At 35.6% G+C, this 25020-nt stretch overlaps 6 protein-coding genes across 14 annotated transcripts in view; 2 read left to right on the top strand and 4 right to left on the bottom strand.

The window, feature by feature from the left end:
• Positions 1-13642, top strand: part of LOC123015158 (caskin-1) — a 109398-nt gene extending 95756 nt beyond the window's left edge. For 6 of the 9 annotated variants that reach the window (XM_044414690.1, XM_044414686.1, XM_044414685.1 and 3 more), the window contains exons 3-10: positions 1072-1242; positions 6220-6407; positions 6462-6683; positions 6739-6951; positions 7013-7249; positions 7468-7635; positions 9637-10329; positions 12289-13642. In XM_044414690.1, the coding sequence (XP_044270625.1) occupies positions 1072-1242; positions 6220-6407; positions 6462-6683; positions 6739-6951; positions 7013-7249; positions 7468-7635; positions 9637-10329; positions 12289-12567 (2171 nt within the window). In that variant the 3' untranslated portion in view covers positions 12568-13642. The remainder of the gene's footprint in view (positions 1-1071; positions 1243-6219; positions 6408-6461; positions 6684-6738; positions 6952-7012; positions 7250-7467; positions 7636-9636; positions 10330-12288) is intronic. The other 3 variants (XM_044414689.1, XM_044414688.1, XM_044414687.1) reach the window with 1 other exon arrangement.
• Positions 13564-15061, bottom strand: LOC123015160. The gene is made up of 5 exons (XM_044414691.1): positions 15024-15061; positions 14864-14967; positions 14646-14813; positions 14390-14595; positions 13564-14337 (listed from the first exon to the last, which is right to left on the bottom strand). The coding sequence occupies exons 3-5, from the start codon at positions 14663-14665 to the stop codon at positions 13649-13651; spliced, it is 915 nt and encodes a 304-aa protein (XP_044270626.1). The 5' UTR covers positions 14666-14813; positions 14864-14967; positions 15024-15061; the 3' UTR covers positions 13564-13648.
• An 862-nt stretch (positions 15062-15923) lies between these two features.
• LOC123014513 (coiled-coil domain-containing protein 96-like) lies at positions 15924-17667 on the bottom strand. Its single transcript, XM_044413665.1, has 2 exons — positions 17505-17667; positions 15924-17442 (listed from the first exon to the last, which is right to left on the bottom strand). Exons 1-2 carry the CDS (start codon positions 17600-17602, stop codon positions 15963-15965), a joined length of 1578 nt encoding a protein of 525 aa, XP_044269600.1. The 5' UTR covers positions 17603-17667; the 3' UTR covers positions 15924-15962.
• An 81-nt stretch (positions 17668-17748) lies between these two features.
• LOC123014511 (coiled-coil domain-containing protein 96) lies at positions 17749-19846 on the bottom strand. The gene has a single exon (XM_044413664.1). The coding sequence runs from the start codon at positions 19761-19763 to the stop codon at positions 17871-17873; it is 1893 nt and encodes a 630-aa protein (XP_044269599.1). The 5' UTR covers positions 19764-19846; the 3' UTR covers positions 17749-17870.
• LOC123014853 (ionotropic receptor 75a-like) lies at positions 19844-21941 on the bottom strand. The gene is made up of 5 exons (XM_044414141.1): positions 21757-21941; positions 21548-21711; positions 21069-21499; positions 20624-21018; positions 19844-20574 (listed from the first exon to the last, which is right to left on the bottom strand). The coding sequence occupies exons 1-5, from the start codon at positions 21896-21898 to the stop codon at positions 19844-19846; spliced, it is 1863 nt and encodes a 620-aa protein (XP_044270076.1). The 5' UTR covers positions 21899-21941.
• A 276-nt stretch (positions 21942-22217) lies between these two features.
• On the top strand, positions 22218-24842 carry LOC123014514. Its single transcript, XM_044413666.1, has 7 exons — positions 22218-22366; positions 22420-22580; positions 22635-22788; positions 23159-23734; positions 23786-24076; positions 24128-24236; positions 24285-24842. The coding sequence occupies exons 1-7, from the start codon at positions 22309-22311 to the stop codon at positions 24466-24468; spliced, it is 1533 nt and encodes a 510-aa protein (XP_044269601.1). The 5' UTR covers positions 22218-22308; the 3' UTR covers positions 24469-24842.
• The last annotated feature ends 178 nt before the right edge of the window (positions 24843-25020 follow it).

The raw sequence follows: 25020 nt of genomic DNA, 5'->3' as shown, positions 1-25020 counted from the left end.
GAGACTTGTTTATTGAGAAACTCGTGTTTTATTTCAAAAAATAGCATTAAAGTTTGCAAATTTTTGCATTGTCACATGAATATTGAAATCCTTGTGGCCGCAATCAAAGTGAACGATGACAATCCGCAACGCCCGATCGTTTGCATATCTAATTGAGTCCAACAAGAGATTCTTGCTGCTAATACGCTGTTTTACGATCGTGTTTTTCGACATCTCTACTGGTCGAACAAGAGACATAATTACTTCGTACTCCGAGTGGTAAATTGATGGGACCACACCGTCTCGAATTATTCGCTACAATTGAATTTATTGGTTTCATTGAGGCGATTATAGTAGATGAATTTTAGGGCTAACCCTTCCAAGAGATTAGCTCAACTTGCCAAGTAATCAATGGTTAGCCCGGAGATAAATTATCATTATCTTAAGCTGAGTTTGTGGGGAGGACGTGCCCAAAGTTTCAAGTTTTGGCATGATTCGATCAAAGTTACACCTCATTCGAAGTTTGGGCGAATTTAATTCGCAATTCACTGAAACGAAATTCATTTGCAATTTTGTCGTTTTTCATAATGGATAGTGCTAGTACAGTTAAGTAACTGTAAAAGGTATATAAATAACCAAGATAACTTCATATCGCCTTTTAGACATAACAACTTATAAGGCTCATTAGACGTAATCACGTCAATAGACAACAAGATTTTTTTTTTAATATTATTTAATTTTGGCCTCGTTTTGGAAGAAATTCGCTTGGTGGCCATTAGAGGCGCCAGGTTGTTGTCACACAGCCCAGATTTATTTGCCTTTCACTCATCCACTCGTTCAAAAACACAAAGAGGTTTCTGGTCAATAAATTCTATGTCATAATCTAATCATCGCCCACCTGAATAGAAATACGGCGCCGTTTAGTTTTGTACAACTTTTTTCTAACTGTTAAGCGAAAGTGACTTAGTCAGTTATGCGGTCTCTTTTTTCAATCGCGAGTAAACGTAAACATTTATAAAAATGTGGTATAGTATCAGGTGGGTTTGCCCACTCCTGACATAGAAGGTAAATCTTTTTTCTTTTCTTTTGCAGTAGGCGGCATGTCCCGGCCCCCGAAGCCGGCAGCTACCGCCAAGAAGGTGGCTCCACCGGCAGTGCCCCACGAGTTCCGGCACTCGGGCAGCTCCTTCGGGTCGGCAGGATATGCCTCTTCAGAAGATGCGGGGTTCCTGGCACCGAATGATCCTCCCGGAGTCCCACGAGGTAAGTTTGCTACTGTTGACAAGAAATGACACGGCTGGTAATTACGAAGGAACTCTTGAATGAACATGCAAATTACGCTTTTGGCCTGGAGGATATCTCCTGTAATCTCGACCGGTGGAAAAACCGTCCTTGAAATAATGGTAACGTAATTATACGGTCGCGAGTAAAAATACTATTCTGCCTGTGGCCGGATTCTGGATAAGTGCGGTAAAAATTCTTTTACCGACCTTTACCTATCAAGGCTTTGTAATTGCTGGGTTGATTTAGGTGGCTCACACACAGGATGTTGCTTTTTATCGGTTCTCACGTCAACTAGATACTGATTTCTGTATTTGTAGAAACTATGGTGACTAATTAAGGAAATAGTTTAATTGTGTCGCAGAATTTTCGTTTAAAAAAATGTTGAAAGTTGAGTCAAGGTTTGGTTTATCTCAGACGTGATGTTTTCTCACGATTAATGTACAAAGGAAATTTTTACTCTTAACATGATATTTCAATGGTGATCCAATCTAAGCGAGTTAATAGCTCCACCTTATGGGCAGTGGGCACCTGGACTCCCATTACCTAACAGTTATCCAATGGGTGGCAATGACAGTATCAAGATCTTGTTACACTTTTCACTGCTATTGTATCACGCTGTAAACAATCACAAAAGAAAATAAAAGATTCAGTCAATGAAAAATTACTTCTACTTATATCAATAATACTCAGTTTAAGATTATCAAGTTCATTTAAAATCAAATTTTTTATTCCACATTATTTGATGTGGTTAATTATTTACTTTAATGACTTTCATGTACTTTTTTTTTAATTATCCACATAATTGACTTCAGCCAACTGTTCCAGTGGCGTACATACCCAGTCTTGTACTACTGTAAAATGTTTGTAGGAAACCAGAACCTGAAAGTTGCCTCGCTTGTAAAAAATGTTGGTGTAGAGGGGAAATAAACCAAGTTTATATTCAACAAAATGTTTTTTATTTTCTTTGCTACAAGCCAACAAAAAAGCTTATTACTAGCACAGCTACGGCCATTTTTCTGAGTGAATAATTTATTTTAGTGTGAGAACAAGCTTTTATCCAGTTCCAAGTCACGCTTTTATAAAAAAAACTCTTTTAATTAAAAAGTATATCGTTTCGAAAAAAAAAACCATGTGGCCTGCAAATATTCTTGGTATTACCAGGAAAAGTGATATTTATTCTATCGTAATATGGGCAACATATGACAGGAAACGTATCCACACCGACAGGTTTATTAATATAAACTGGATTATACCTAGTCAATAATTTGATAAATTCCCTATAACATTTGCCATCGCGGTTTTTCTTTCCGATAGGAACCTGTTCCACTACTCGTGTTCTCGTTCTTGTTGATGCCTTACCTGGAATCACAACCCACCGTTAACAAGGTTCTTTTGTATCCGATACGTGGCGATTCGAAAAAACTGAATTACAGAAGGAACTGCATCTTGAACATAATTCGCGCCGGTTGTTTGGCCGTTTTGTAGTCCTTTCCTCAAATCGTCACGGTTCCTAATCAATTTCGACAAAGGTTCTATTCATATGCCCAAAAATAAATGTCACACTTAGAAATATGACTGGGTGGTTTATTACGCCCACTGTGGGGCGTAAATTTTAATAATACTAAATCTTACGACGCGGTTTACGAAATGAGACTGTCTATTTAAAATTTGCATCCACGGGGTGCGCGCTGAATATTAGCATCAATAAAAACGCCAAGACTTTGTGTGTGAACCTGGGCTGTAAAATATCGAGCGGGTGGAACCAAAATCGTGGGCCGAAGAGGTTCTTCAGTGTTTTGATTTATTACGTTTTTAAGAATAGCCAGAAATTAATTAGGCTATTCTCTAAAAATCTGCTACAGTCTATAAGTTGGTATATTCCATAGCTAATAGAGCTCTGTATATAATTTTTTTTAAGTTTTTATAGAATCGTATCAAAATTGGTATTCTCTAAGCGTCTATGTAAACATTCGAGTTCTAGCGCTTTAATTACCCTAAAGTCTGTTTTTTTTTAATAGGTGGAAATGTCAAACAGTCTTAACAAATTTATTCATGGTAATTTTAAAGAAGGAAGTTGGCAGTTAATTAATAAAAAATGGCATTAAACTTCAGCAAAAAAATCGTCTAAGAAAATTTAGAAATGAAAACACAAAAACGGGGACAAATTGGGTATCGCGAACAGTTTTTGGAAATTTGAAGACGAAAAGTGTGCAAGCAGAAGTCAGAAAAAGACCACTAAAATTTAGACACAATTTGTAATGTAGGTTTGCTAAACATTCTCTGATTTTTAATAAGAAAAAATGAGAATACAACATAAACATCAAAGAGAAAGAACGCAATTAAATTAGGGTTTGGTTACACCGTTTTTGAAGAACTAGTCAAAAAAGTAACAATTTTGAAACTAACGCCAAAGGAGAATTTAGAAAATGCAGCTGATTTTCATAAAACCTGCTTGTATCTTTTGCAAAATAACTTTTTTCTAAATAGACACCCTTTTTTGTTAAAGTTTTTGTAGTAAAAAGCTCATTTTTGTCCACAACATTACCTTCTTTCTTCTTCATTTATTTAACAGTAAATATAATGCAATTAGTGCAATATTGTTACGATCCATTACTGAACTATGTACCTATTATTAACTTTACACGATATAAATAATTATAAGAAAACAAAAATTAGCATCACTGGCGAAATACGGAGAGAAGTACTTATAATAAATTATTGAGGAGCGATATTGTTACTCTATGACAATATATCGTTATAGAGACTATAAGTCTTTACGGTCAGCAATTTTCTCGCCATAACTTTATAGAGACTTTAAGCTTATAGAATTTTAGGTATAGAGAAATATTTCCTTAGAGAATTCGATTTTTACTTATAGTCAATAGCTTAAAGAGTTATAGCGCTATAGCAAGTATTTTTTTACAGAATAGCACCATAATTGAAAACTATTTTTATGTAAAGTTTTTTTTACATTGTTCCAGAACTCAGTTTGAAAGAATTCATAAATTGGAACTTTATGATCACTTTTTGGTTCTTCTCAATCTCATTTTTTCGTTTTTTTCTTGTCATATATACCGTAATCCTTTGTATACGTCCTCTTTGAATTAGCAGTAACATGACATAAATGCTGCATCTTTTTCCATTATGAATCGATCTGACATCCTCATATTCCATTTGGAGTTATCGGCCACATACCTCCGACTGGTCTTGCCTCTTGCACTTGGCTGCAGGTGAATGCACTCCGGTCTCCCATCTTTGGGCTCATCCCGTGCTTGTTCTTCCTTCAGCGCCGCCGGTCTTTGGCCATGTCGGTGTCTATGGCACCTTTGTGTGCATCTAGTCATTTGCATACCATTGTTCCTTTGAACATTAACAAACTTAATGAATAGGAGTGTGTTTTCCAAAACTCGACGTCGACGGATTAGGGACCCAAGCCCTGCATTTGAAAACTTCTCGCGGCAAAATACCCGATCAAGTCAAACAAAATTCTACGTCCGTGCCATAAATCCTGCATTAGAGAAACGTCTCCGTGGCAATCCAAGCATGAAATGGCCAGACACGAGCCCCACGTCGTATCAAACGACAGCAGTGTACGATAAACACGTCCCCTATTGTTTTAAATTCAGATGAGTCTCCTTAAATCTTCTTAATGGCGTCGCCCTGCACCACTTGGCGGTCTACAACATCGCAGTGCACCCGGAATAATAAATCGTAGAACAAATAGCTACCTAGCCAACATAGAAAATTCGGTTTGGCTGCAAGCGACACTACAAATAAATTAATTTCGCCCAAATTAACGGCCACTTCTTTTAATTGCCGACAAATGCGGCCACTGCCTATAGGACATTCCTGAAACGGATGCCTTCAATAAAATGTTGCATTGTGGTGTGGTTTTTAAGAGGCCCATTCAGCTTCCAGGTTATTTAATCAAGTGGGATGCACTTTTTAAAACTTGATTTTTTAACAAGTCTCATAGGAAATATCGTTCACCAAAAGTAATTAAAACGTCACTTCATTTCCAACATTTAAATGTTTTTTTTTACTTATTAAGGTTCTGATAGTAAATTTTACTAATTTTAGAATTACACAATTGAAATATCACATCCCTAAACCACCAGTTTGATTTTAAACTTCTTTCTGTATTATCATTCATCAGTTATATTTTTTATTTGAACAGAAGGCAGTGAGTTAGTAATTCACACTTGTGGGTTGTTCTGTGGTTTATTTCGCAAAGCGTAAAAGAATGTAGTTTTGGGAATGAATCTTCTAAAAATTTGTCTGTCTTAGATTGAAGGATTTTGCATTGTAGTTCCTTAATTTATTTTGAAGCGTTAAAGAATATTTTCTTTGATTTTGTCTCAGAAATATTTTTTCATCATCATATTTCGGTAACTCCTGGCAAGAAATGTATTCTCACGGGTCATTTTGTCTTTGTTTTACATTGCGTTGCAATTTCTTTCTCTACCTGTGTACATATTGTTTTACAAGATTAATAATCCGCGTGTACAGTGTGTCAACAAAAATATTCCCTTGTAGATTAAATTACAGTTAACAGATGAAACATTCAAGATGTCACTAACTTATCAGATAAACCTCTTAACTCCCCGACCAGATTAACTCGTTTAAAACAGTAGACGTGACTTTCTTAATCCTTTTGATTTCCCCTCTCGTATAAATATTTAACGGTGGAAATTCGCCTCCGGTCGTCTAGTATGCGAAGAATGAGGATATTAGTCGTTCACGTTAAAAAGTCGTGTTCGTTTTCTAATAAAAATTCCCATTCGTCCTGTCAGCATGTGCAGCATCCCAGTATGGCAGTGTCAAGATCCACTTGCTTTACCTTTCTCGGCGCCGTGCGCGCTCAAATCTTATGAAGAATGTCAGTTGAACTTTTTGTTAGTATTTGCGGGGTCGTTGTATCACAGAAAATAAACTTGGATTCGACTTTTTTTCTAGATGATCATTCGGACTATGGCAGCACTGTCAGCAGCAGCACGGGCAAGTCCCCCGGGCCCATCTTTCCGGCGCCCTCGTTTACGTTTCCGGGCCAGCCGCCCCCCGGCGGCGTCCTTACACACAAAGCGGCGGTCTACTACCACCACCAACTCAGCCTACAGGAGGATCAGGGTATCGACATGACACAGGTAGCTTCTACTCCAAAATTTAGACTTTAAGAGCTTATTTGGGTTTTTGGACAGTCTCCGGGGAGGGACAGTCCGGGGTCGTCGAGTGGAAGCGCAGGAAGCGGCTCTCGTCACAGCACTGCGTCTTTGGACAGTGGTCGAGCGTCGTACCATCCCTTGAGCACGGCAGGGAGAAGTACTATCGGGTCCTCGAATAGTCCACGATGTTCCTTAAGTTCTTGTTCGATAGGCTCGGAACAAGGCCGAATTGAGAGAATGATTCATCAAGGAGTTCCTGTAAGTCACTGTTTTTGATTAGTGGAGATGATAGGTGATCGAGGTTTGTTGACAGGACCAAGAAATTATTCATGCGTGGCTGGTTGATCTTCAGTACGATGAATATTTTCCGCTGTTTGTTAGTGCCGGCTATGATTTGCCGACAATAGGTCGCATGACGCCGGAAGATTTGACGGCCATAGGAATTAAGAAACCGAATCATCGGAAACGGCTCAAAGCTGAAATTGCACAACTTAATCTACCCGACAATTTGCCAGAATTTATTCCGGTAAGTCGAAAATCTGCGATGTTGCCAATTTAAATTAATGAGTAATGTTTTCCGAATGTAGGGTTCCTTAGAAGAGTGGTTGCAGCTGTTGCGTTTGGAGGAGTACCTCCCTGCGTTTCTGGACCAGGGTTATCAGACTGTCGACGACGTGACGCAGTTGACATGGGAGGACTTAGAAGAGTTTGGAATAGTTAAGTTAGGCCATCAGAAGAAAATCATGTTAGCTATAAAAAGAGTGAAAGATATAAAGGCAGGGAAGAGAATAAATACAGATACAAATAGAATTTACGCGACACAGGTATGTGTTTGAAGCACTCGCAGCTCGTTCTAGAGTCTTTTGTTACTTCTAGAAGAACAATTCAGATCTTTTTTGCATTTTAATAGTTTGAGCATGTTTGATAATTTTCAAAATTTAACTGATTTCGGTCGTTTTGCATCGATTTGCGTTACACAAATCGACGCAAGACGTCTTCGCGAGTGTGCTGAGCTCCTGCTTATGCTGCATGTTTGTGTAAGGACGTGATGGTGCACGCACCCTTGGGTCCACCATCGCCTGGCGTCCCCGCAGTCCACAGCACTTTCCGTTCTTTCCATCAGCCCTGGGAGATCGACCAGAGTCGTCAACTGGCCGCCGGCACACACTACGTGCAACCAATTTATTGCACTGACATAGTTCCCATCAAGGTATACACCCAAATCTCTCATACCAGTCTTTGTGCAGTCTGCATGTTCGTTGTCATATTTTGATTACGATTATTTATCATCATTTTGTCAAGGTTTGGTGCCGTTACGGCATTTGCTTTTCTAACTATAACTCATCGCACATAAACGATACGGTCCGTAGGCGATGCTACATCGACGGTTATTTATGCAAGACACTTTAATTTAATCATCACCTTTGACAAATAACAAGCGTCATCTGGGTTGGAACATTTTGAAATATCGATAGTAATGAAATACGGGAAATGATATATTATTTAGGAGGTATTGCGAACATTCAATAACGTGATATGAATATGCTGCTGCTTGCAAAGACTTGACGGCTGATCTTGTGGAAGTTGGATGGATGAATAATGAATTTTAAATGATGAGGAAACTAAACGGACTCAAGATCAAATATCATTAACAATCTCATTTACACCTTTGTGGCTAGTCTTTAAAAATGTAAATAAAAAAAATATAAATTTTAATAGCAACATTTTTTTACAATATAATCGAGTCGAAAAATTAAGGAATAATTTTATTTATTAAAACTGAAAATATTTTGTTTTGATAAAACTGCTCGAACAGGTCAATTTTCTTTTTAAAAAAATTCAAAATTTTCAACTTGATTTAAAATTGTACTTCTACACTGGCGGCTACGGAATTTTGGACGATTTGTCATTCGTCTGACATAAAAATGTAAAATGGGCCTTAAGCTACTAACCTTACTTTTGGTTTTTAGAATTTTTATACTGAAAAAAATTATTTATTGAACTTATATAAAAACGTGTATTGGTGGCATTATTGTTCCGGAAAATCGCTCGCTAAAAATTAATTCCAACTAAAACCTTAAAATTTTAGTTTCAAACGTCAATCATAATGACAATACATTGACATTTTTTGAACTGACATAAATTTGACGTCCTTAATTCCGTATCCGCCACTATATGTTTTTTGTTGAAATTATTTCACTTTTTTGGTGATTTATTTTTTAAAAACTTTATGTAATATTTAGTATTTTGGTGTCGTCATTTCGACAATTCAAAGATCTATCGAATTGGCTAAAAAATAGAGATTTCCATTAAAAAAATGTCGATGATAATAACCAAAAAGTGTAAAATTTTAAATCAAGTTGAAAATTGTGTTTTTTTTTAAGAAAATTGACCTGTTCGAGCATTTTTGGCAAAACAAAATATTTTCAATTTAAATAATAGTATTCCATAATTTTGCCGCTCACTGTATAATGTCCCAAGAACGAAATAAGTTTGATTAGTTGAATTTTATTACAACAGAAAACAAAATTTGCTCATAATTAAAATTGTATTAATTCTAATTATTGTTTTTGTTTTAATACGGTTTTAACTTTTTGTAGATAAAGTAAGTACGAGTAATAGAAGCTTTTAGCAAGATTATTCAAAATGCACCGTTTCATAACAATAACAATGCTAGTGGAAATTATTTTGATGATTACATTGTTTAAATATCATCAGTATCAGGAAAAATTCTAAATTGTATAGGCGTGTGAAGTCGTGGTTGTATTTTTTGTCTTGTCCTTTTTACAATATGAAATGGAATCTAAGTAGTGGCAACATTTTTCTACCATTATTGTTGAATCAAGTAACACAAAATTGCGTCCCGAAGATTGGTAAATTTTGCTTTCAAGTTTTGAATAATGTAGACCTTATCGTCCTAGTGATTCCTAAACTGTAATCGTTTTCCAAAATCACACTAATCAAATCCATATTACTACCATTTATCATATCATTAAATTATAGACTTTGTGCTTACACGAAATTGCTCAATTATCGAAAGTTCATAAATTACACCCACAATTCTCGTATTTACAAGCAAACAGTTCATGCACGATCAGACCTTTTCAAATTTTAATGACCGGTTAAAACCACAATAACACTTTATCAAATCTAAATGTTAAAATTCCATTATTTTGCCTATTTTTAAGACAATTTTGAATATTTGTTCCAGATCCGGACAGGTCGAGGCAAGTCCCTCGAATCCCTCGAAGACCCCAACGAGCGGACCCACCACACATTTTCAGCCGAAAACACCCAAACCTTCTACTACCAGCAACCCATCGGGTGGCGGACGCGGTCTTACGACGACGGCGATATCACCCCCACGAATGAAACGGGGCTTCTTTACGAGGGCGGCGGTACCTTACCGCGGCCGCGCGGGGTTATCCGACCCCGCCCCATCGCCAAGATCGCAGCCAAGGCCCGCGAGAGTTTCCCTGACTTCGAGAAGCCCCAATTCAACCCAGAGAAATACTCAAACCCGCAATACAAGACCCTGCCGAGGGAGTTGATCGACACCGGCAAGTACCACATACAGTACAGCCCCATGATGGGCAAGAAGATCCCGCCCAACCCGCCGAAGCGACAAGACAGTGAGGCGAACGAGACAACCACCACCGTGGAGATACACCACGTGCAGACGTCTAGTCCGTTGCCGCTCCCGGCGTATCCGAGTTCGGATAGTTTGAGTATATCGCTGGATAACCAAGGGGACTTGCCGCTGCCGCCGCCCCCGGCGCCGGGGACGCCGCCAGGGAATGTGCAATCGAAGATGAATTCGTCGCAGTCATGGGGCGCTGAAGAACAGGAACTTATCAAAACTTTGGCGCTGCAGCACAGAAACGGGTCCGATGCAAGTTTTAAAGTGAGTTTTTTGTTGGCGGATATGTAGAAAGCACATCGGTTAAGACATGAATCGATACAAAACTTTTTAGAAAAACGGTTTCAGTCCGTCTCCAATTCTATTTATCTAAAAAGATCACTTTTCAGACAAAAATTTGTCTGAATGCCAAACTCGCTGTATAAAAAATGGTGGAGGCGCCGGGTGAGAAAATAAATATTTACTTTCGTAAACGATTTTTTTCTAAATTTATTATAATGTAGATTTTAAGACTGTTTTTACTATAATAGACTTTTTGTTTTTTATACTTTTTACACGTAAATAAAAATCAAAATAAATTTGAAACTATGATTATATTTTAAGTTTTGTTTGTTTCAATATCAGGAATATTTTGAAAGATAATGCCTTTGGTTTTGTAGACTACAAGGTATAATAATTCATATCTAAGATTTATGCTATAAAAATGTTTACTTTTTGGAATAATATTTTTATGTTTAATAAAAAGTTTACTTAAAAATTAATTCGAACGTTGTTGTTACTTAACCTAACCTAATCCGAGCCGAATTGCCTTAACCTAATCGAAATAATTACTCGGCAGTTAATCAGAACAAAATTTTTAAGAGGATGATTTTATGAACTTAATTCATATTTTAGAATATATAGTGAGCGGCATAATTATGGAATAATCTTATTTAATAAAACTGAGAATATTTTGTTTTGACAAATTTTTTCATACACTTAAAATCCCATAAGGCGCGGTGTTTTTGTCACTAGGACAGCGACAAAAGTTTACCCTAACTATTACAGCGACAAAACGGAACCTAACTTTTGAAATCGTCTGAATCTAGTAGTATTATCCATTAAATTAAATAAACTAATTTACACCTTATTTGTTAATTTAGTGATTTACGTATTCATTAAATTGTCTTACCGAATTACACTCAAGCTTTATTTTTACGAAGAAAACTTGACATTTTTAATTCGAGTTTTGTTTCCTTTAGGCAATTTAACTCTAAAAACTGCCAGAAAAAATTACTCGCAATTTTTTCAGAAGCAGTATCTTTCGTTAAATTGCCAGAAAACAAAATTCTCATTAAAATGTCAAGTTTACTTCGAAAAAAAAAGCTCTCGTGTAATTATAAGTGACAAAAATGATCAAACAGGTCAATTTTCTTTTTAAAAAATACAAAATTCTCTTGATTTAAAATTGTGTTTGTTTTTTGTTGATATTATTTCAATTTTTGGTTGATTTTTTTTTCGAAAACTTTATGTAATATTTGATTTTTTGGTGTTATCATTTTGACAATTAAAAGATCTATTGAACTGGCTAAAAAAATAGGGGTTTCCATTTAAAAAAAATTCGATGACGTCATTATTCAAGAACCAAAAAGTGTAAAAGCTTAAATCAAGTTGAAAATTGTGTATTTTGTGAAAAGAAAGTTGACCTGTTAAACATTTTTCCCAAAACAAAATATTTTTACTTTTAATGAGATTATTCCATAATTTGTGTATTAAGAAGGCTTATTAATTTCTAATGAACAAAGATACTCGTATTGTAAAATACATAAGTCAGAAACAAGCCATTTTTTTAAATTTTCTGCTCCATCAAGATTGCTCAATATTTTGTGCCCACAACCGATTTTACTAACTTTATATCTATCAAGCGACTTTTTGCTGACTTTTTCGTAACCAAAAGCCATTTTTTGTTGAATTTTTACCACAAGCGATTTTTTTCTTAATTTTTTGTGGTCGCAAGCGATTTTTTATTCAATTTTTTACGAATTCGCTAACTTTACATTTCATCAAGAGATTTTTTTGCGACCGCAAACTATTTTTTGCTGAGTTTTTTGTGACCACAAGCCACTTTAATTTGGAATGTGGGACCAAAGTTTTACGTTTAATAAAGTATGGAGGTCGCGATTGCTAAGCATAAGCGCTTTAGTTTGGGTGTTTTTAATTATAGAAAATGTTTGTTTGTTGCAGTCGAGTTCAAGCACAGAGTCAGATTCGCTGCCATTTGCCAATGAGAACGCCGGTACGATCCGAACTCGCGCAGGCGGCAACAGCAGACCCGCCGATTATTCCCCCGCAAAGCCTCGTGCTGGTCTACCGCCCCATCCGTCCCCGACGCCCAACCGGCAACCAAGTGCCAGAAATCAGAGATCCGAACCTGCCGATGTCCTTAACGATATAGGAAACATGCTCGCCAACCTAACCGACGAATTAGACGCGATGTTGGAGGAAGAGAAAAGGCAACAGTAACTCGAAGCATAAGACTGAGCCTATTTTATCCTAATTTTAGTTATCGAAAGCTTTAACTATAAATATGACCTTCTCTCGGGTTGTGTTTGTCGTTGATGAGTTTATTTCATAGAACTGACTATTGGGTAGATTTTCGTTACTAGTTTCTTAAGTTATTGTGTAAATAGAATGCTTTATTTCCGATTACAAACAAAGTTTGTAAATATTTTTAGATAGAATTTTTATATTGTAAAGATGTAAAATTTATTAGGTTTTTTCTATGGTGTCATTATAGCTTTCGAATTTTTCAGCAGCAACTGTTCGCCTAATTTCTATCTCAACTCGTAAGAAGGGAATGAATGCGTGTTATGGGTGATTCCGTTATTATTGTAATTGCCAAATTTTTAACTTCCTGTTGAGGCAATACTTTCAAAGCAATTCGTCATGAGTTCGAAAGAATATTAATCAAAAAACATTTCGTTTCGGTTAGTGCATTTTATTTAGCAATGAATGTAAATAGATAGATCTTGTACTGAAGACAGCAAATAGGAAAGCAAGTAATAACTATCAAATTAGAAAATAATTTTGTACAAAGCCATCATTTAGTATACGGAAATAGCGAGTTAGTCTAAATCAGTTTTGGTGTTTTAATACCTTTACACCAATTTGCAATGTTAGTCTCATTTGTTTCTAACAAATGGTTAAAAAAGACTGGTAGTTCGATTACAAAATTTTCAATTTCTTGTCATGTATCTTGTGCCATATCCAATATTAGCACACTTTTAATTGTAATTAAATTTAGTTGCCACGTGAAAACTGATATTTTTACTGTACATGACATGTAATTGATCGAAACAATCTTCTGTGTTCAATATAATTTACGATTTATATGTTTGTAAAAATGTTATTTAATGTGCTACTTAAAAATAATTATTATTTCGGCTTCTCGTAATAATTATTTGTTATTTTATTTCCATTACATTGCATTATTAATTAATCTAGCTGTTAATTCCATTGTCCCTTGAAAGATATCTTTTTATTTTATTGGTTTACTGTTAACATTTATAATTATAGATAAAAAAATAAAGTAAATCAACAATTATCAACGTCTTTTCTTTAAAAATATCTCACAGATCAAAATCACCAAACCCAACAACACCCCAGTTAAAAGACAAGCTAATGCTTCCATTCCTTGCTCCATTCCCACCGGAAGTACTTCCGTATTTCCGTAACATTCAGGCTTGGCCACTTCCCACTTCATTTGAATCCTATGAACCAGCCCTACCTGTCGTAATTTCAACAAACTAATTTGAAATAATTCAAAGTACTCTGACTTTTTTTGCATAACAAGACCAACAAAACTGGGAGGAATCATGTCAGATTGGGCCATGTTACAAATCTGGTCTTGCGAAAATCCACCAATTGTACCATAGGCTGTTGTTGTATCGGTATAATAGGCAAAACCTCCAAAACCAACTTTGACAAGTCCTTCAGGTGCAGAATAAGTATTTAATATTTTTCCATCCAATTTCGATAATTTCGTTTTATACAATTGTTGAATATCTGTGAAGTTAACACTGTTCAACCAATTTTTCACATAAAATTCATTTTCTACGCCGATTTCTAAATTGGAATGTGCGAGGTGTTCTATAGTGTGCTCTGTTTCTGCTTCAACACTCAGTAACAGCGAGACCGTGATCGATGTGTAATAGTTAAATAACAAAAGAGACAGTACTAAGATGCTTAGAAATACTAATTTGCACCCTGTATCACGCTCAGAGGGGGACGGGTCTGCAATAAACTTGATTTATTTTTTGGTGGGGGAATAATAAATCGCGAGTACCGTCACCATCTTGACATAAAGTTGAGAAAACAGTTAAGAAAGAGATTATCCAAGTGGTTTCATCAGCGTCACTCATCACCAAAGCAATTTTAAGAAATGTTGTGAATATCAGTGTGGAAAGTATTATCGCATACCAAGTGTGACGTGAAAAGGGTTTTATAAACGAAACGGTTGATTTTTTTGGAAGGCGGTAAAAGAAACAAGTCCTGAAGAAAAAAATATTACGGATTCAACATTGGAACAGAATTGACGAAACCTGAATTTGTAGAAAGGCATCAAGAAGTCGGTTTTGTCCACTTTGGCAGATGTTTGCAACTCTCCAGTAATGTAAATGTCAGATTTCTTGTTCTGGAGATATTTTAAAACATGGTGTTTATTACCGAAGTCAGCATTTTTGTCGCTTGGTTCAAAAGTTATAACGTGACTGAAATATCTTTCCAGTTTTGTATAATTTTCCCAATTTTTTGTACTTACGAAAAATTGTGAATTTCTTGGAGTAACGCAAACAAACCATAGTGAATTTGACTCACTGCTACCTCGCGTTTTGTCTTTGCAATATATTTATAAGTAATATTTCTCTAAAAACACATCATTTTTATAGCGATTATGAAAAAAACAAGTTTTTTTGACATACGATGCTTATAGCTCTTACTACAAAACCAGTCAAATCAAATTTTTCGTGATAAAGCGACACATTATTTAAATTTGTCCGATTCCATGTGCCACAAGAAAACCGAGGTTTCCTATAATAATTTAAAAACTCATATCTTGTGTCACTTTTTTTCATAATTACAAATTTTGAGTTGATTCCAAAATTACAAGTTTTAAATATTTGTAATAATTTTTGAAGGTTTTGTTCATCTTCGAGCAAAAACAATGCGTTCTGAATTAAAGTTTCAAAACAGTTATTTATTGAAACAATGCTTCTGATACGACGTACATCGTAGTCTGAATCTACCATAAAAATATATATAGTGTTATGCCTCCTATGTTCAGTATATTTTTCCAAATACTTGATGTTTATAGTGGCGCTCCTTATATTAATTTGTTGAAATGATCGATTTATGTCAATAATATCTAAAAAACATTACAGAAAAGCTTACTGCCGCGTTAACTTACTTCGTTTGGAGTAGCTTGAAACGAAATAACAAAATTTTAAGTCTTTTAACTTCAAATAATCGGCTAAAACTTCAATTTTTGTGTCATTAGAAGACGAAAAATTTTTAAACAGTAAAATCAGAATGAGAATTTTTGTTATTATCATACTTGAATGATTTGTTAAAAACTGGATACTCTATTAAAGTACAAGAATTATATTCAAGACAACACAGAGAGAATAATTTAGTAAATAAATCTTTTATCTTCGATAACTGCAGATTCGTTTCTCACGAAATCACATTAATGCTATTTCTATGTACTTATTACATAAGCTGTGTTGTGTTTTATATTGAAAAAAATATAAACCGCGTAATTTTATACTGGTTTCAATTTTTGTATTAATTTTTAGTGATTTTGATGAAAAAAAAACGTCCCATTAAAGAGCTAGCGATTTTATTAACACCTACATTACATTCTAAGGCTCCCTGTCACAAAAGCTTACACTTTTTGACATTTTTGACATTTTGTTCGTCTGCACTTTGACGCCCATTTTCCTGACATATTTCTTCATAGCTATCAAAGAGTCTGATGCTGCTTTGCATGCTTCTTTGTACTCTTCTAGTTGGTATAACCCTTCCTGTACTTCATAATCTGACCTCTCCAAATCCCTTAACAGTTTTGGTCGTCCAAGCAAACCAGTCTCAAGTTTCAATTTATTTATCTGCCGTCTTATGTAGTCCCGTTCATGCTTCAACATACTCAATTGTTCTCTCGCATCCATGCAATCGGTTAAAACCCCATCGAGTTGCTCCTGATAATTCTTAATATCCAAATTCAAGACATTCGACTTTTCTCTCGTGTGAGCTAAAATCTGCATCACATTTCGACACTCCTGTCTTATAGACGTGAGGTATAATTCCTTCTCTTCGAGCTTCTCGTAGAGGTTTCTGTTATCTGTTTTCAACTGCTCGTAGTCAATTAGACGACAGTTGGGGCCTAGATTATCAAGAGAATCGAGGATATCTTGCGTTTCGTTGTATTTGTTTCGCAATTTTATAAAAGCAAGATGCATTTCTCTGAAATTGGACAACTGCAAGCGCTGGCGTTTGAGATAACGTTCGACAATTTTTGGTGCATTTAGGGCTGTGTAGCTAAACTGCTTGCTTATTTCTGCTTCAGCTTGTTGGAGTTGCGCGAAGAGAGTGTCAACTTCTTCGCTTTGGGCTCGATGTTTGTTTCTAAGAACGCTTATTTCACTCTCCAACGATGCTTGTTCTCTTGCAGCTTCGTCCTGTTTGGTTGCAAGTGATTCTAAAAGTTTTTCGTACATTTTGGCATATTCGTGTTGAGATTTATCCATGATAAACACGTGATACATTCTTCGTCGGTTATAATACTGCGCTAACTTTTTTTGCAGATAATTGTTTTTCCATTTTTCTTTGTTGTAGTTTGCTGTATATAATTTATGAAGTTCGTAGTACATGTTCCTGTCGATTAGTTTTTCGTCTTCTTTATGAATAGATTCTGATGATTTTTCTGGACTTTGCTCTTTTGATAGAGATACGTCGGATTCTCGGTGTTTCATAAGGAAGGAATAAATAGACTCATTGTCCACTTCGAAATCCTTCCCCTGAGCAAAGTCGGGGTATCGAGCAGGAGTTTTAAGATAAGAAACACTGACTGTATCTTCACTTTTGCCTTCACTTTTTAAAGAAAAAATATCTTCAATTGCCAATTCATTAGTTTCGCGTTTCATAAGTTCAGCCAAAACGTGTATATTTACGCTTTGTATGTCCAGTTGTTCATCGCTCAGTGTGTATTTGACACTTTTTCTTTTTTCGGGTTGTAAATTTGCCTCGCTTGGAGCCTCCTTTCCAGCGTCATTGCTAGTTTTCTCTGTGGTTAACTGATCGCGACTTTTCAGGCTGCTCTTTAATATTTTTTCTGAAGTGGGTCTAAAATTAAAAAAAAAATGGCGTGGACAATATTATTTGTTGTTTTAGTTTTTCGCGCATACCTATCAGTAATTTGTTCTTTAGTTTCAACCATTTCAGTCGTGTGTCCAGCCTCCGTCACATGAGATGCAACAATTTCTTGATTTAAATCTCCCGACATTGCAAAAAATATACAAAATACGAATAAAAATTACGTAAAAAGCAGACGTCAAAAAATATTTGGCATTTTATTATTATTAGGCAATTACTTGAAATGTGAGCGGCTTGCTTGTTTTTTTAGCAGGTGGAAAAATAAAACGAACCAAATAATAAATACACACAGATTTTATTGCTGTAATTATGCACGTCCCTACAATAAGTCCCTAACAAAAAATACACCTGTCACTAACCATACAATTACGTTTAGATTAAATCTACACTAGAAAATCCTAACCGGCGACAGTTCCAACCATTATGTCACTGAGACTGGCCCCAGAGAAGCTAGCGGAAAGTTGTTTCCCTTCCATTATTAACCTAATTTTGTTCATTTTTGTTTCCGACGCCATATTTTCCCTAATTTTCTTTACTTTATTGCTCACAGCAATGCATTCGCGTTTAGTTTTTTCCAACTTTTTTCCCAGTTCTTCCATTTCGTCCATGGTGTTACTCAAGTCTCTCAGTAACGTCGGTCTGCTTAACAACCCACTATTCGCTATTATCTTATTGGTAGCAGCCCTATAACTGTCCCTTTCCATCTTTAACTGATTGAGCTGTTCCCTCACATCTTCATACTCTCCACTGACACCTTCGAGTCTTTCGTTCAAGTAAGTTATATCCGCATCTAAAGCTGCGTTTTTTTCTCTGCGATGGGCCAGAATTTGGACGGCGTTTTGACACTTTCGCCTCACTCTCGTCAGTTCTAAATCCCTCTCTTCGAGCTTGTCTTGCAGATTTCGGTTATCCAGTTTCAGTTGTTCGTAGTCGATGAGATGGAGATTTGACCCAAGGTTATCAATGGCGTTTAAGGCATCCTGTGTCTCGTTCAACTTGTTCCGAATTTTGATATAGTCGTATCGGATTTTTATCAAGTTGTTTAATTGAATTCTTTGTCGCTTCAAATACCTCTCAATGAATTTTTCCTCATGTCCTCTGCCAGCCTCCGAATTTATTATATCTTTTCCGACTTCAAACTCCTCATGTTGCAGTTTCTCGAAAGCTTCAACTGTTTCTCGTTCTTGAATTGTGCATTTTTGCTTCAAGTCTGCAATTTCCATCTGAAGAGCTAACTGCTCTTTTTTGCTGAGTTCAGCTTGGATGCTGTAATCGTCCAATTGCTTTTCGTACTTTTTCTGTGCGTCTAACTGGACCTTGCCTTCGTGTAACACATGATACATCTTTTTCCTTTTGTAGTAGTTTGCAAGTCTCCTAAGAAACTCATCGTTTTTAAGTTTTTCTTCATCGTGTTCTTTAGAAAGGCGGTCATACTTCTGGAAATATTCCATGCGTTCTGCTTCTGTCATTTCTTTTATTTCTTCGTCTTCTACTTCTTCATCTTCTTCGTCTTCCACTTCCTCTTCTGTGGCTTCTGAGATAAGTGATGGCAAAAGCGGTTTACTGCCAGTTTGGGCCATTGCGAAATCTCCTGTTATAATCAACGATTGACTGCCAGATATACGAATACTAGAATAGTCTGAATCTCTTCTTGCTACAATAGGCCGTATCTTTTTCTTTTTTACCTTTTTCTTCTTTTTTGGTACTTCTATTTCCACTGGTTCTACCAATGTATCTTTGGAAGGTTCTACAAATTTAGGCACTTCCTCTGGTAATAAAGCAAATGACATTTCCGATACTGCATCAGGTTCCACTAGATGCTCAAAATCATACTCTTCCGCTCCATTCTTTAAACCTTTTTCAACTTTTTTTTCAACTTTTTCATCTACACCTTCAACATCAACTGCTGATTTATTTTCTGATATTTTATCTTCCACATCAATCTGGACCGCTTGCTCGTTGTCTTCCTTTACTACTTCACTTTCTTCCATCTCTTCTACTGCTGGTGGTACTGACGTTTCTTCCTGTTTTATATCCGCTTTGTCATCTCCTTCTACCACATTGGTTTGTCCTTCGATTTCTACATTTATCTCATCAACATTTTCTTGTACTTCCGCTGTATAGTTGTTTTCTTCATTTTCAGGAACATTTATTACGTCCAAAATTTCTTGTTCTTCGACTGCTTCAACTTGTCCTTCCTCTTGCAAAGCTTCTGTTTCAGGTGACTCATTTTCAGTTAAATTTTCTTCTGTTGCGTTCCTAGTATCAAAACTTACTTCGTCTGCAGACATATTTAAAAACGAATAATATAACTTAAATAAAAAATTAGTAAACTCAAATTAAATCAAATATTTGTTTGACGTTTCGGTGCTTAGCATTTGAATTTTTTATTTTTGGTAATTTTTGCGTCTAAATTAAATCGAGACCAAGCAATTTCAATCACCAAAAATACCAACGAGAGTGCCATTCCAATAAACAACATCAAAAACGCAATAAAGGTTTGATCAGAACCAACAGCAACAACTCGAATGCTTGACAAACACTCCGGCTTTTTAGACTCCCAAATTTGTGATATTCGGTGTACTAATCCAACTTCTTTAGCTTTTCGAAGAGTTATATGAAAGACTTCTTTATATTGCGATATTTTCTGTAGCATAATTCCAGCCCCCACTTGAGGAATCATCGGAATTTCTGTAATATCGCAAATTTGCTCCTGGTTGAAAGTTCTGGCAATAATAGGATATCCTGTATCCAGCTGAGTGTGATACGCAAATCCTCCTTGCTTGACTTTAGCTATGCCTTCTTCTGGCTCATAAATATTCATTTTTTTCGCATTCGGTGGAAATACTTTATTTTTGTAAATGTACTGAACATCACTGTCGTTCATAATCTCGAACCAGGTGATGGTATAAGGCAAATTTTCAATTCCTATTTCTAATTTGCTATGTCCCAACTCATCCAAGGTGTGGAAAGCTTCGGGAGGTTTACTTAGAAGAGATGAAATAATGCTTGAAGTGTAGTAATTGTACAGCAGAATTGAAAGAACCTGGAGGACGAAAAATGATATACGACCTGCTAAACCGGTTGGAAACAAATATGAATCTGTAAAGCTTGTTTCAAAACATATTTAAAATCATTTGAACATAAAAACCTTGTTGAACTATTATAGAATATGTAATGAGCATTGCTGTAGCCCACGAATAGTCCGCTTTAATTCCAACAAATTTATTCTCGAGTCGATGAAAGATTTTCATAAAAAGGCAAACAAGCACTGTTGTAACAACAGTTACGTACCAGACCGTGTCAGTAAACGGTTTTAAAAATTGATTTTCGAGTGGATTATAAGTTCCCGGGTTTCTGAAGATGTAACAAGGTCTAAAATGATAAGAAGGCATCAAATAGTCATAAACGTCCACTCGTGGTGGTCTTTGAGATGCCCCAGTACATGTAATATCAATTTCATTTTCATACAACAACTTTCCAACACCTGAATCAGTTCCATTTTGATAATTACCAAACCATTTGTCCTCAATTTTCAAAGTGTGTCTATGAAATTTCTTATTTATTTTGGTATATGTAAATATAATTTTTTTTACGTGAAATTATGAACATCTTCTAATAAAAGAAACATCGGGTAGTGAAATTTGCTCATGGTGTCGAGTTGTTTAAATCTAGAGTCAAACATATATTCTTCAAAGGTTCCAGAATGACTGCCGATTAAAACCACACTTCCAGATCGTAATTTTATGTAGGACATGTGTCTCCGTTGTAAATAAAATGTTCTTGTTTGCTGAATATTCAAGTGTGAACCGTTCCAAACCCCAAACTTTGTTACTACAGGAGATTCACCAAGTTGATGACCAGGATTATAAACATCAAAAATGTTAAAACTGAATTCGCCTTCAGGAATTGCAAATTTCACGTTTGAATCCATTCTCAAATTTACATTTTTTAAGACAAAAGCCTTTAATTCTGATGAAATTATTAGCCAGGGATGCGACAGTCTCATATTAATTGTGGAAATTTTCTGAAAATAATGTGCAACTAGAGAAAGTGGAGATGTGTCGCTTACTACTTCTGACAAAAAATTCTTAAATGTTTTGCATCTTATATCCAAAATGTATCCATAACGAGTCATACTCTTTTCATTCAACGCTTGAATTATTGCATTTTCTTTTTTCTCTACAAAATCAAACTTAATGTTTCGGTTATTCAACATCTGCATTAACCGCATTGTTTCTAGAAAAAAAATTAATTAGACATTGGGCAGATTTTAAAAATTACCGTTCTTGTCCCAACAACTAAAGAAATAAGATGTTTTTATGTTATTTCTATTCAGATGATTAATAATCAACAGGAATGTGGTTTCTGCATCGCCCTGAACTAAAGAAAAAAATAATGTAATTCCTATGAAAATTGGTTTCATTTTAAACAACAAATATTTGGGCGCACAAAACTGTAAATGACTCCGTATACGACTTTCAAGCAAATAATCTGAGTTGATTATTCTAAATTGCTATAACAAAGCATGAAAAATAAAGCGGAATTGTAAATAGGCTACAAAGAGAATTTCAATTGAGTCTTCACTTGATGTAATCGGCTCTTCTTTTTAAAGCGGCGGTGATTTAATATTTAATTATTACGTGATATGATTTAGAAATTGTTCAAATGTTTGATTTCCCCGCTTTACTCATACCAACCTAACTGTACACTTCTGGTTATTTTACTTTAAGTGGCAACACTGTTGACTTTTGTGTTTTTGGTGTTTTGACATTGACGTTTCTACATTTTGTGAAATTTTATGTTTTAAATGACTTTCTTTCCTTAAACCTAATTATGTACACTCGAATAGAATATCGAAATATTTGTGTTTTACTAATATTAGGTTTTGCAAGTAGGTGTTAAAAACAATCCGTATAAGAATCGTCTTAACCACATGATTTTTAGTTAGTGTTTCATCTTATCGTGTAGACCTTATCGACAATGGACCTATCGTTAAAGGAGCAAATATAACATTCCAGGCTACTGTTTATTACAATGATAATTTAGCTAGTGGAAACTTTGTCTATAGCTGGAAGGACAGAGCTGTCCCAACACACACAAGAGAGGTGAGTCATTTACTCTAATCTATGCAGAGATAAATTGTTTTGATTGTTTTGCAGTATCAATCTAAAAACCCAATTGATGAATGGACTGTTTTTTATAATGCCACTATTTATCCTCAAGGTCCTTATGTGGTGCAAGTCACAGTCTGTAAATATTATTTGGTTTATTGCGCTGAAATCGCCTCCAATAGGGTAGAGTTTTACATAACTGGTAAGCATTTTTACGAAATATTTTTGCTAACTACAATTTCAAGTTAGACTGATTCTCATAATATCAGATATTTTTCGGTTAGATTATTTTATAATTTGAGGTCAGTCATTATGTGACGAAAATTTGTTTTTCAACAGATTAAAACTAAAAAGTTACAGTAATAAAAACGTAAACTGCTATTTAATAACACTGTTTTGTGCTGCGATAATGGCTTATCATATGAGTGAACCAAAAATATTGTACACAAAATAGGGTAATCCCAGACCGACCTTGATTTGAAACAAAATGAGTGTTTTAAACAAGTATCTATTGATTACTTTCGCATTAATTTCGATAATTCATTGCAACGCGAATTTGTCTCCTCTTCCAGAAACCTTAAACGGTGACGTTTTGCTTATCCAAAACAACAAAACCCGAACGGATCTCTTCGTCTCAAACGCAGAACCGGTCATCCACAACGTGTCTCTAAAACCTACCGACGCCGACTTCATCAAACAGGCCCCCAGTGTGTTAACTTATTGGTTCATCGATTGCGTCTATTATGGATTCAGGAAAGATTTCGAATTTCCGTTCAACTACACGCAAGCTGAGAAAGAACATTTGATCGAAGCTTTGGTGGTTGCTGATTTTTCGCCACCACCGCCACCCCCCACTACAACCACTCCAACACCCACCACAACGACAACAATCAAGCCTAACAGCACCACAACTAGCACAACAACTCCAAAACCAACGACCACGACACAAAAAACAACTACAAAAACACCCCCCACGAATTCAACTAAAGTCAAAAGGGATGTTAATAGCCAGTCGAAAATTATGGTGAACATGAATGGGACGTTACAACCTTACAATGGTAATTTTCCCTTTGTTTGTAACGGAACTCAAGTCGCCACAGATATACAAAAAACCTACGGCTATTTTTTCAAGAATGTTAAAGTTAGAGGTAAGCTAAACGGATTTCGGTAATTTCGTGTAATAATTTTTTTGGTAACAGCGCCAGTGGCTAAAGTGAACGTCACTGGAAATAATTGGCTACAACATGGGGATTTACTGACATTAAATGTGAAATGTCACGGGTCGAAAAGCTTCAAATATTGTGTACAATACGAAAAAGGTCTTTATAATGTAACAGGGAACGAGACTTGTTACATCTACGATGAATTAGACAAATGTGAGTTTACAATCCAGAGATATTTTTCCGATTCTATGGAACATACAGTAGTTATTATAATTAAAAACGAAGTCAGCAAAGTCGTCTATCCTGTTACAGTGACTGTTTATAAAGGTTTGTTGCTGGACTAACTGGTCTTGTAGTTTTATAAAACACACGTTTTAGTTAAAAAACAAGCTCAACTTTCGGTAATAGTGGTACCTGTGGCTTTCAGTTTGGTCGCTGTGGTTTTGATAGTATTTGGAGTGGCGTACTACCTCCAAAACCGGTCAAGGTATGTTAAATTTTGTCATTTTTATGTCTGATTTAATTTTTTTTATAGGTTTGTAGTGGAGGTGGCAGATTTTAATTTCGGTCAAAACTACAGTGATATGGAGTACAAGACTTTTAAGGAGAGATTAAGAGATGCGATCGCTAATGCGTTTTTTACGAGGGCTCCTAGTCCCGGATCGTCGGAAGTCCCGGTGTGGCCTCCGGGCCGGAAATACGGAAGCATGACGAGTTAAGATATTATAATACTATGAAAGACTAGTGAGATTCGCCTAAGATTGGAATTATACGCAACATTATAGCGTTGTAGGATGTTTTGTCAATTTTATGACAAATGTTTATGTGATCTATATTTATTACATTATCTCGGTTTATATTAGCCTCGATATTTTTTTAATATATTTTTGTGTGCACATGTTGTTTCATACTTAACGGTTTTTATTCAAGGTGATACAGGTTTGTTCTGCTTTAACACTGGCGAGGGCGAGGGTAGATCGAGTGCTGTATAGTCGTCTGATATATTTTACATTTTTTGTTGTATTGCTTTATTTTTACTACATATACTATATTTAAAGAGAAATGAAGCAAAATAAATTAGTTTTAAGAAGTTTGGGGTTTTTACTTTATTTTTCCCGTCAGTGCAAAATTTGCAGTCGTCTTTTACAATCTTTAAAGAAAAGTTAAGCAATAATACATTTCATCAAGTAATTTTTACTAATAATTTAATAAAAGCTCACTCAAAATTCACATATTTACACCCTTCACTTGGTGATAAATAGCGAAAAAAG

The sequence above is a fragment of the Tribolium madens genome, unplaced genomic scaffold (assembly GCF_015345945.1).
Source record: "Tribolium madens isolate multiple individuals breed KSU strain unplaced genomic scaffold, Tmad_KSU_1.1 Scaffold_97;HRSCAF=244;Tcas5.2_LG3a, whole genome shotgun sequence".
Lineage (NCBI taxonomy): Eukaryota > Metazoa > Arthropoda > Insecta > Coleoptera > Tenebrionidae > Tribolium > Tribolium madens.
Note: the sequence above shows the minus strand (reverse complement) of the source record. Positions and strands in the feature narration are given on the sequence as shown.